The sequence below is a fragment of the Cephus cinctus genome, unplaced genomic scaffold (assembly GCF_000341935.2).
Source record: "Cephus cinctus unplaced genomic scaffold, Ccin1 Ccin1_scaffold1004, whole genome shotgun sequence".
NCBI lineage: Eukaryota > Metazoa > Arthropoda > Insecta > Hymenoptera > Cephidae > Cephus > Cephus cinctus.
In genome coordinates this window covers 244,622-257,442 of record NW_014333547.1, presented here as the reverse complement: position 1 = coordinate 257,442, position 12,821 = coordinate 244,622, and the positions used below count along the sequence as shown (strand labels likewise).

The window sequence follows — 12,821 nt, the reverse complement described above, 5'->3', positions numbered from 1 at the left end:
AGGAAATGACATATATGTATTTATCTATCTATGTATACTTATGTAACCTCGGAAGCTTCACTAACTCGCTTAACCCAGTTTCGATATTTTTGTCCCACCGTTTAGCTCATTTTTTACGCTTCGCCTCCACGTTAACTCTCATGCACTTCTGGTGGATTTCTACCGTACTACAATATGATCGTCCTGAACCACTTATTTGACTGTAAACTTTAAGCAATAGTAATTTCCGTTTATATCACGTAACGATCGTTAAACCAAGCTATTGAAATATAATGTAACGTAATCACAGGAAGTTACGTTTTCATACAAAATCTATTAAGTATACATAACAAATTTTTCAAAAATTATGAAATTTCCATTTTTTTCTTTTTTCGTTAAACACAAATTTCCAAATTTTTAAACTGCAATTGATTTGAATTTATTTTATTGATTCACTTTTGTATGTCAAACCGTACGTACATTTTGTCTTTGTAACGCTATACGTATAATTTTCCATATTCAATTCCTTGTTCCGTTATCACGTGCGATATATGCCAAATCAAATTTAGTCACAATCCGTGACTCACTGAGAACTAACGTTCCACGGGGTATGCGTGTGCTAAAGGTGGAATGCGAATTTCGTGATGTTCGGCGATCCAAGCCATTGATATTGATTACCGAAGGCATAAATAATTCATAGTCTCAGACTCCTTTGCATTGGCGTGATATCATCGAAATATAATGTACGCAGTTTAACGAAAGGATAAAGGTGATGAAAGTGCGATGACTGTTTCTATTCGCGAGAGTAACGACCGTGCGAATGATAATGGTAACGATGACAGGTCCAGGAGATAATGAGTTATGCGTATAAAGTTAATTTGAAAAAAATTAATATACCAAAAGCAACCAAAAATTTGACAATTGAGTATTACTCGTTCCATCGTCTCCGCGAGTATCGTAGTAATCATCGTATAATTTATTCGTGATAACTACAGTCATGTCTTTTACATAGCTTGAGATAATAATTACATACAACGGTAACATTGATAATATTTATTTATATATATATATATAACCTAACAACATTTAACGTAATATTTCTGCTTGTCTCGTTTGTTAAAAGCAAAGCAACCCATGGCTGATAATATTACACGTGCTTTTTTTTTTATTTCTTCTTTTTCTCAATAGCACACCGATGAATTTTTTTTACTACTTTGCTATTTCGAAGGCTATTCTCATTATATTACACGTCAGTGTGGCTCGTCTTATTATTATTCTTTTATTTTCGTTTGACTTTATACTTTGATAAGGATTTTTTATAGCGGACACGGTGCATCGATTTCGAATATATTACCGGGGATAACGTTATCAATTATATTTTCATGTCCTCGATGCACCGGGTGTTCCAATTTTCTTTTACCGTCCTCGATCTCATTGGCGTTCATTTTCACAAATACTTTTTTTTTACTCACCCCCGGCATTCGATCCGGAGGATCGATGTCGATCGGTGGTAAAATTTACTGATAACAGCGATAACCCTCGAATCAAATCGATCCAGGATATACGTAGTGGGCACGAAAATACAAAAAGTGTCGCATGGGAAGCGACGATAAAAAAAATTGAGCTTTAGGTAAATTTTTCAAATTCTTATCTACGTGAATGATTTTCGAGCAAAATTTTTATCTTCCGTTCAGTCAACACGCGTAAAGACAGATACTTTATCGAATGACATTTCGCGACCACCCGTTAGCCTGGATTTTATGACGTTAACTCGAAAGAGGTCGTCGCTATGAAATCGATGACTCGAATGAAAATAGAGCGTCGTTATTAATTCGCATGAAAAAAAAAAAATAATAATAATAATAATCCAGCAACGTTACGAAGCGAAGTATAACAGTCACGTATAAGCGCCGAAGTGTATCTAGGCAAAGATCATTGACGATCGATCGATAATTGACTAAGTATTGTACGCGGCATACATCGCAAAGTGGTCCCGACCGTTGATACTCGAACAAAGACATAAAGAAAAGGGAAAAAAAAAATACAAAAGAGAAAATTCCCGTCAATTTTTTCACGTATGGAATTATTTTTTATCTTTTTCATAATTTTTTTTTTCTCTTTTTTTTTTTCAAACTATCCTTTTCTCTTCGGGCATACACAAAACTGTATGGTCGTGCCCGTCGCGCGTCAAGACTCTCCTCCCGTTCTTGGCCAATGAGAGGAAGAGAATCAACGAAGCGACGCGCGACACTTTAAAAGATAAAGGAGAGGAGCATTTCGCATTTTCTAGTTCGCACACAAACGTTAGGCTAATTTATGGCTTGGCGTTCTTGAACCCCCACGTGATATAGGTGGGACGGTTATTTTTCGTAAGAGAGTAATTTTTCATACCCTGATTTAAGAGTGGGGATACCAGATTTTTTTTTTCCACAAAAATTACTCAACCCTAACGATCACTTAAATGCTGACGTATAACATATATATTTTTTACTCAATTTTGACATTCTCCATTACCTTCGTATCAAAGGGAACAAAGTGACTAAAAAAAAAAAAACATTTATGGATGCTGCTCATCTCACATACGAATCTTCCCATGGACCATTTCCACGCAATTTCTATCGTTCTCTTTACTCTCGCAATATCCCGGTCTTCGCGCTCCTCATAAATATTCCCACTCCGCGGGACAAGCTGTGCAGCATATGCACCAGGCTGCATCAAAGTGCAAGAATGCATTATGTACAGGATAATACATCAGTGTAATAGAATTTGATGCTCAAATGTCTTTTTTTTTTTTTTTTATATCTTTCACACTTTCATTCCCACATTCTTGCGCGATGAGAAGAAAAAACGTCTTATGAGAAATTGCATTTTTCGAAATGTTCCTTTTTAGTAAATAATGTAAACTTGTCAGGTGTGCAGGTGAAGTGTACATAAAATATAGGATGGTCATAAAGCAGGTGTGTATATATATATATATACACACGAACAAGATCAATGATGCAGATATTACAGTTACACGAAAAAGATATAAAAATGGGAGCGAGATGTATAACGTGTAAGAAAGACGAAGAGCGAGATAGAGAGGAGGTAAAGTAGCAGAAGACTATTTCGCTCATACGTTATTCAACGATCTGCATCTGAGCACAGAAGCTGCTCCGGCGTCTCTAGAGTCATTTGCTCTTAGGTACAGTGGATTTGAAATGGTACGGGGAGTAGACAGTGCTTTTAAGGTCACAGAGAGCATAGCAGATAGAACATAGACAGATACCGGAGAACGACTTGGCTTTGTAGTCGGGACAAAAAGAAGTTTCATTCGTCCCCCATTGTCAGTCGGGGAAGCTAAACATTGAAGATGCATTAGGATTCGCGTGTAACGCCAGACGATTCGTTAGCGCCAACGTTTGTGCGTCTATACGTGTACATGGTAAACCGTTTGGCCTATATAAATGCACAAGTACGTTATACAAGTTTTAACGTAAATACATGTTTTTTTTTCTTTCAAAGTATATAAGGTATATGTACATCTTACAGATTCGATAAGATACGTTTAAGGTCTACGTACTATATAATCTACATTGACTTCGTATAGAAGGAGTCGCGAGGAACACCAAACGCCATGCCAATTCCCGTTTCATCGTTTTGACGGACGTTCGTCAAAATTTTGAGTTAGGTCACTTTTTTACATATACATATACGTATACTGGTACTCGATGCGATAAATCCGCGATTTACGAAGTTAAAATTGAAATTTTGGAATTTCGATTTTTTTTTTTTCGAATTTGACATTTCAAAATTATTCGTACGAATTTTACGTATTTGGGTGATACTGGTATCGTGCTGTACCGGGTGGATAGTTATAGGTGTGATTTTTGGAAATAAATTTTTTTTCCAAAATTTCGTTATCGACTTATACGGCCTTCGTGAATTTTATATGCAAAGTAAACAATTGGCGATATATATTATATACTTAATATTTAATTGGACCTGAATTCGAATTATACGATTTTGAATTTTTTTTTTCATGCGATTATTACAGCTATACGCGATTTTGGTTATAACGCAAAAGTCTTCTGATCGGAACTTACGTTAACTCGTGGCTCGATCTATTTGCTCGCAGCTGTTTGATAATGATTGTCCATCGCCAATGAGTCATTGAAAAAAAAAAAAAATACACGTGGCTCGTATACGATGAAACGGATTTTGGCCAAACGAACCGTCACTGCCTTCGGGTCAGAGATATCATTTAGATCGAAGTCGAACTTGTTGCAGCGAATCGATTGTGAATTTGTATTAATAAATAATTCGTATACGATTAAACGACAGGATCTCGCTGATTGTCAAATATTATTATCGGTGACACGTGTGATCGACGGGAAAGTGAGTCTTGAGTTATGTAATTTCGGCTCGAGATAAATTTTCGTGATAGCTCTACGATAATAATACGATTAAAGACGGTATATGAATTTAACCTAAAATCGAGGAAAATCGTTGACGCGTCACACGTGTAAAAGGAAAAATCAATTCGTTGCATCCAAGCAGAGCTTCCGCCTTTTAATAATCCTAAGCAGTGACATTGAGTAAACAATAGACAAGGAAAGCACATCACAGTAGAGTACAGACCGTTCGAACGGCATCGGATCCTAGCGCACGGACATTGAAAAATATAACAGCCGATTAATTAATCTAATCATTTTTCATTTATACGTTAATCTAATGTATTCGGTTATATCGTGTTCTGCGTCTCGGTACGCTAGGTGCCCTCAAGGGGTATTTCGAACGGGCGACAACATCCTCGGCTTGGTTTTCATAGACAGAGAGATAGACAGAAATTGAGAGTAAAAATTAATGTGAGAGAGAAAGAGAAAGAGAGAGAGACAGAGATAGAGGGTGAATAAAAAATAACAAAAATTGAAAGAAAAATCTATTAACGGATAATAAAGAAAAAAAATTATTTAATTATACGATCCGCACGCTGCCACTTTATACCCTGCAAACGTTAACCGGTACCTGTACTGTTACTTAATATCGGTATCAATAATTTTGAATATTTTTCTAGTGCCAATAATCAATACCGGTACCACCTTGTACGTGTATGTCTATTGTGTGGCTTTAGTTCGTGCTTCGTGCCAACAGATGGTAGTGGCGTCGTTCTAAGTTATGGATGATCGACGAAAATTTATTTTTCATCTTTCCCCTTTTTAATTCTCGCGTATTTACAGAAAGGCAAAGAGTGTTGGTTTTTTTTTTTAACCGATAATACGTTTAATCTCACGTACGTACGGGAGATGTCTGTTTACATGGTGCGTAAACGTGCACACGTGATAAAACGAAAATTTAGATCGGAATAAACGACGGTCAGATTAGTATTTAACTTCGGGGGAAAAAATCAAGTAAATTCTTGGACCGTTACGAAGGATCATTTTTATTCCCTGGGGAAATACTTTGTCGAAGGTAAATACGTATGCATGGTCATAGGGAAATTTTTCCTAGTGACTTTTTTTCTATGTGCTTCTCGATTGTTCGTGCAAACTATACCCAGATACGGGATACAAAGTTTTTGTTTTTGTCGTCGAACTTTTGTCAATTTTTTTTTTCTTTTTTTTTTCGTAGCAAATTTTACGAATTTCTCGTATGACAACGAAATCGATATTTTTGTCCCTGGCTCGTGTTCGTTAATTCGATTTTTCACTTCGAGCGGGTTATTCCAATTTAAGGTCTTTTTGCGCCACGACAATGTCGAGGACACTGAGACCCCACGATAGCGTAATTTCATATCTTCCATTTTATTTGCTGTGTTAAAGTTATCTTGAATTTGGAAATTTCAAGAATTCACGAAAATCTCTAGGCCGAAGGTATCGTAGGTTTTATACGTGATATTTGAAAAATCTACGCTCGTGTATTAAACAGTGCTTCGTGCGATCAGCGGGTGCGAGCTGTACAACGAAGAAAAGTCCTCGTCGCTTAGGCCCTGCGAATCTACAGAAAAGACGCAGGTATCGATACGTAGCTCGTAGAGTTTTTATAATCGTCATGACGTCACAGAGATTAAAACGATACGGATGTAGAAAATCGCCATTTCTTATCAGTCGCGTAGATTTTCAATATACCAGTCACTAGCCGCGATGCGATTCAATGATTTTTTTAGTAAATTTTCTTATAACACCCGCCATCTTTGTTCCATATAACCTGTAAAAAAAAATTTTACATAAATTACCATACATTTACGTGCGAATAAAACTGCCGAATATCTATAAACCATACGCGCTAACTTTCACGATATCTCAATAGAAACTCTCGCAGCACCCTTTTTCACGAAGCAACAGTGGCTTTGAGTTTCGAATTTAGAGCGGCTTTTAAAAGCTTTCGCGAATCTTCAGATACATCAATTCGCGTGCGCTTCGTCGTGACACTTTTGCGGCGTATTCGCCGAACGCCTCCTTTATTCTTGTACCCATTTCCGCCGATAGTCGTCCAAGTGAAAACTCGGTGGATTCGATATTTGTCAGAAAACCCCGGAGCTTCCGGTAGCACGCGAGACGACAATGTACAAGGATGTGTTTAAAGCCAAGCCAAAAGTTCGAAAATCAACTTGCGCTTCCATTGTTAGCTCGGTAACTTCTCTCGAAGTCCGAAGCTTGAAAAGCGTGGAGTAGTTACAAAGAAAAAGCAAAGATTGCAGTACACGCGAGAAAGGTCAAAGTTCAATCGACGAATTCGTTGAAAATGAAAATAAAAGAAATAAAGTGAAATTAAATCCAGAGATCAGGCTTCGGCACTGTTACAATAGCATTGATCCAAGATATACATTGAATATTAATATGAGAAATTCAATACGTGCCAAAAAAAGCTTTGTGACGAAAACACTTATACAGATATATTTAAAAAGAAAATAAATATCTAAAAAAGAGTCATTGTGTCGCATCGAATAAAATGTCCGATATCAACCCTTAGTCAATCAATGATTGATGTTTATCGATAAATCGACTCGACAGTTGAGTAAGGTACAAAAATAATTTTAGCATAGAGGCTGGTGCAGTCAGGTAGATCGTCGGACAGTTTTTACAAAGCCGCCGTTCTCGCGGTTTGACAGCTGACAATTATTGACACCGTATATAAGTCACGCGACTAATCTTACCAATCGTAGCGAATTAACGAACGTAGGAACGTAGATACGCGGGTACGTTACGTTGAGGCTAACGCAGTTACTATAATATGTATATAGGTACTTATTATTGTTCGTTCAACGCACAACGCTTAACGCACGACGCTCGACGTTTAACGTTCAACGTTCAACATCCTTCGTAAACTCGAGGCACTAACTCTAGAGCTACGTGCGCGCTAACTATTCTACACGGGGTATACGGCCAATGCTAATGATATGTAAGGACACGCTTAACGCTAAAGAAGCCTTGGTTACGCCAATGTGCCTACGTTTTCCTAATATCTAGAGTTATCGCTATTCAGCTATATCGTGATAGGCGAATCTTTATGCGAATGCGTTACAGATTGTATCATAGACAGTCGTGGTTGATATGCATTCGCACTGCTGCGCAGACACTTTTTATTTGCCCTTATCAATAATCGCGACTGATAACGGTCGTTATGCTTTCACGTTTAAGGACCTTTAATGTGGTACACCTGCTGAATAATGCCAACGCAGGCTTTGCGTTATTATTCGGTTATTCGAAAAAGTTGATGATACGTGACTTTTTTTTTTTTTTTTAATTCGAATTTCTTTTCACCTTCTTTCTCTCTCCGGGGGAGGAGTGATTTTTAATGTTACTGGATCTTGATGCTTTTTTTTTTCTTTCTTTTCTTGTCTTCTGCTACAGATACGCCAGGATCCGATAAATCTGTAACGCCACGTCGCATTGGACAACTAGATAGTCCCTAGAATAATTTCGTAGAAAATAATTTTTCCTTTTCTGTCTTTAATCAAAATACCCAAGTCTTCTATGTGGTACGCGTCGCGCTATACATTTAACGCTTGATGCTAATTAGTGACGATCGCGCCGTTCTACCCCTACGTTTACGCTGTTACGGATAGTAATTATAGATTAATGTATGTTGTATATGTAATATGTGTATATTTAGAGGTGATATGTACCAAATGGAAGAATCGCGTCGGTTGCGCATCTCCTGCGTCATTTAATTTAGACGCACGCATTTACAACGCGGCATATATTGGATTTCTCTGAGATTGCACTTCGTAATTCTTTAACTTTTCTTTTTTTTTTCTTTTTTTTTCTTTCTTTTAATCCTCCTATAATTTTTGTTTGCCTTTTCTCGTCGTATTTTTCTTTCTTATATTTTATCAATTTTTTTTTCTTGTTTTTTTTCCCCTCTCGTTTTGGCTTAATCGCGATTTACGTCCGTGCGATGCGGCTCTCGCGTTCCTTTGAGTTTAGAGTCCTCGGTGGACTGTTTCGAACTTTTCGCCATTTCTTTTTTTTTTCCGCTCCAAGAAAATCAATTTCAAGCCCCTGGGGATTTGGTTAACGCCGACGCTCGACTCTGCCGACGAAAAAATGGAGAAAAGGGCGAGCCGTGAGAACAAAGTGACAAGACAATTTACGCTCCCTGGCTTGAAACGTCGGCAATCAAAAAAGCACGAGACACTTGAAATCCAGATGGCGCAGCTTGTACTAATTACAAAATATTTCTTACTCGTCCATGTTAAAGTTTTCGTGAAAAATTTATATATTCCAATTTTTCGGACTTTTAAAGAAATACATATTTTGCTTTTGTTAATAAATCCTTCGATTCTTCAACGACTGCAATTAATATTAAATCTTCTCTTATGAGAAAGAATGAATTTTTGGACACCAAAAATTATTGGAGTTCAATAAGTTAGAAAAATCTTTTAATGAAAAATATTTTATCAGTAAATTCAGTTAGAATTAATATGAGAGAAGAAAATGTATTTTGAAAGCAGATACCAGTGCCAAATATATACAAGACTCGTCACTTCAAATGCATCACTTGAAGTTGTCTTTCCCATGAACATCAAATGGGCGAGCTAACTTCAGTTGGTACGATTGAACTTATTAGTCCCATATAAAATGTTGAAAGCATTTAATTTGTATTTATAAGAACGCGATTCGAGTCGGCAGTGTCGATGTCGATTTATTTCATAAAGACTGATAAGAAACACATCCGTTAACGTTATTCGAATGATAACTATGATTTCCGCCATAACGGTTAAGCGAATATCAAATTATCCGGTAGAATAAACCGGAAAATTTGATTCTTGGCGAAACGTCATGCATCGAGACATTAAAATCGTGTTTAACCATTTCGTCGTGGATATGGAGCGAAAATCATTAAATCCAAGTGCGAAAAAACATTCGAAAAATTGCACTTCAGCATTATTCACCCGTCGTAAACCCATTCGTATTTCTAAATGCACATAAATGTGTTAATCGCTTCCCTATAATTTCTTCTTAAAGTGCTCAACGATTTCACACTCTAATAATCGGCAATAATTATAACACGTTTTACCGGAACGACTATCCCATCGCAAAAATTACACTCACGCCTTAAACGTTACCAATATCTTATGTAAATGGGATTACCCACATGACATCATCATACACATCCAATTATGTTACACACCTAAATTACTATTTTGGTATTTCACTAATTACCTAAATAACCTTCTACCAGTAGATTTTTACCTATTTAATCCCAAAATCGACATCTCCAACGCAGGAAACGAACCAGTCGTAATGCGCTGATGTCTTATGCATATATCTAGATATACCTATGCACGACTCACTCGATTATGCAGCTGGCTGCATCCGTTTCCGTCGCCTAGCAACCAATTGGTATCTTGTTACAAGTACAGAAAACGTTTGGTTATTTTTTTCCATTTTTTTGCTTTCCTTTCCTACAAAGCGCTTCCCGTTCGCTCCTCGACCAGTTAGCAGTACTGCACAGCAGCGTTTCTCAAATCCAAAATTGCATATATCACTTGAATTCGTCACAATTTTTTTTCTCAACATTATTTTCAAATGGTGATAAGCGATATGCATACTTAATGAAGGTGAATGATCCTTCACCTTTTTCATTTCCCAGAACAATCTGACAATCCAACTACCTTAACCACGTTGAACGTTGTACGAGTCTACCGGAATGACGGTACTCGGTAAACTTACGAAACAGTTTATTTGACAGTGTCTCCATCTAGTTCAAAGTTTAGGCGCAACTTTGAAAACCGCACTGAGCGCTTCGTTCGTTTTTGATCGGTTTCCGCCCAAAACTAAATTCTGAGATGAGAGACAGAACCGTTCGAGGACATTGGTCCTTGTAAACATTACGTGTTACTTGAAAATTTATATATCCATGTATATATATATTTACAGATATAAACTATTTACCTGACCGACTACCTCACTGACTATAGTTACTCTCATTTTTACTCTCCTGTACATATCGACCTAGACTTCACGACTTTGCGTATTTCAGCATATGCACCTAAATGCACATGTAAAATAATACATGCACCTTGACCCATAATTATTTATCATTCTTTTGACTGCGCAATAATTAGCAACATAAAGTCCGAAGGATAAAAATCTCCCGTTTACGAGCCAATCGACAAATTACGACGATCTACAATACCCGACCACGTGTAAATTTATCTCTGGACACGAGTCATCTAATCACCATAGTTTCGTTTTCGTTGACAATTTCTCGCTGTAGTCTACAATGGGGACTAGTGTCGCGTTTCGCTTCCAAACGGAAGAATAGAAGCTCATAGAAAGTTCTTGTGCACGGATAGGATCTAGACTGCAAGAAGCTCGAGATGTCGACCTGAGGTCCTACGTTTAAGTCCCAATGCTCGTGAGGAACTGATCGGACCTTGCGAATCAGTCCCAATGATTAATATCGAACATCAGGCATAAACGGTATTGCGTGATAATCCTTGCGATTTTTATGCATAAGAATTTTGAGAACGACAGATTTATCGGTGATCTGGAGCGACGCCGGATGATCTTCGGTTCGGATGAGACGAAGGTTCGGAGGTGGAGCCATCTGGCGGTGTTCGGTCGAAGTCTTCCGGTATACGTCTTTATGCATTTTCCCACGTCTCAGTCGATACTGCAGGTAGAAGTCGCCCATTCGTTAACGCAGCTCTCCGAGTTACCGATTTCCAGATCGTACCGCACTCTGCCGGATAAACTTCGTGAATGACAATTATGGCCACGATCCACGATCTTCTAGTCGGCTGCGAACGGGATGTTGTGGTGGATATCGGTAAAATCCTTTATATCATCGTGACGGTCGTCATCATTGAGAGAAAGACGATCGTCATGTCAATCGAATGACGTAGCCTCTCCGCACCGGCAGACACGCTTGACGCGATTGCACTGTCGCATGATTTTACGGCAGGATCTGTAATGTAAAAAAAAAAAGATAGAGGGTTTCAGAAAGTAACGAAGACTTCCCGCAATTCGCTGTAATCACAATAAAAATTGAATATAAAAATATTTAGCATTTCCCAAAAGAATTTCTATATCTCATTTGACGTACCAGGCACTCCTTTAAGCCTGGGTAGAAATTCGTTCCAGAAAGCGCAGGCGGTTGTACGAGGACCATTTCCTAGTCCTTTCTCTTCGGTGTCAAAGATCACATACTGGGGATGATTTCTCGAATACGTTGGCCACTCGATTTCGTCATCTCTTAGATCCCTGAAAAAAAAAAAATGATAAAAATAAGACAACCATATAACAACTGATATCGAATTGATATTTTTGAATAATTAATTGCATCAAAATTCCTCCAAAATTTCTTTCGCACCTAGATCAGTCACTTTCTACGAAATTGTCAAAGGACCTAGACAAATGATACCTGACTGAAGTTATCAATATTACATGGATATCCCTTGGCTATATAATATAACCATACACCTCTATAATTCAACATTCGAAAATAGAAAAACAACAGTAGGAAGCTGCAGGCACAAGTGCAAATAAGAATAGATGGAACGTATCGCAGTAACATCCCTCTGGGGGGTTATTCCCATGACAGGTCTTTTCTCCTCTTCTAGGCTCTAACTATTCTAACTCTGGGTCGATTCACAATATTCGACATGACTCGAGTTAAATCTTTCTTATTGTACCGCAGGCGACAGAAACTGTATCTGTTTCTCTTTTCCCTATGCTGGCTTCTATAGGAGTGGGAAAGAGATAGCTGGAGCTACAATGCAGCAGATTGCACGATGCGTCCGGAGACTGTGGTCCAGCTGGAGGATAGGGATGATAATGATTCAGGATCGACGGATGATCACAATGACCCCCTTTCGCTGAACCTACTACCTCTGGGATGATTTTGACTCATCACATCACCGAGATTGGGTATTTTTGAAGAAAAAAAGGGGGAGTGTATAAGAGGAACGTTACAATATATATTCTTTTTTCACCCTTATATTTCTTATTTGATAAGTACCCCTGTATCGGATTGCATTTCGAGTTAATTTTAAACTGTAATACTCTAAAATTCTATTTTTCCATTAAACTTTATTTCCGAAAAAAATCTGTACTAAATTATCTATATAACGATACCACGTTACGTGAACTTGCACGAAAGTGTGTCATATACAATAAAAAATATCAATAACCCATAACAGAAAGCAGCAAAAAACTCGAATACGGATTTCATATGACGTCGAGATATTCGAAGTCGGATATGATTTTTTTTTCTCGCCATATACGTCGCTCTAACAGATATCGTGATTCATAACGTTCGCCAGCCAATGAAAAGCAAACTTCGTTTCTCGGTCGACGTCGCTCTGGAAAAAAAAAAAAAAAAAAAAAAAAAAAAAAAAAAAAAAAAAAAAA

The 12,821-nt window shown here is 37.6% G+C and overlaps 1 protein-coding gene across 1 annotated transcript in view; it reads right to left on the bottom strand.

Annotated features, from left to right (window-relative positions):
* Positions 1 to 932: 932 nt before the first annotated feature.
* The window catches only part of LOC107271628 (acetylcholinesterase), an 80,710-nt gene continuing 68,821 nt past the window's right edge, over positions 933 to 12,821 (bottom strand). The window contains exons 5-6 of the mRNA XM_015747839.2: positions 11,515 to 11,672; positions 933 to 11,376 (exon numbers count right to left, since the gene is read on the bottom strand). Coding sequence (XP_015603325.1) covers positions 11,249 to 11,376; positions 11,515 to 11,672 — 286 coding nt within the window. The 3' untranslated portion in view covers positions 933 to 11,248. The remainder of the gene's footprint in view (positions 11,377 to 11,514; positions 11,673 to 12,821) is intronic.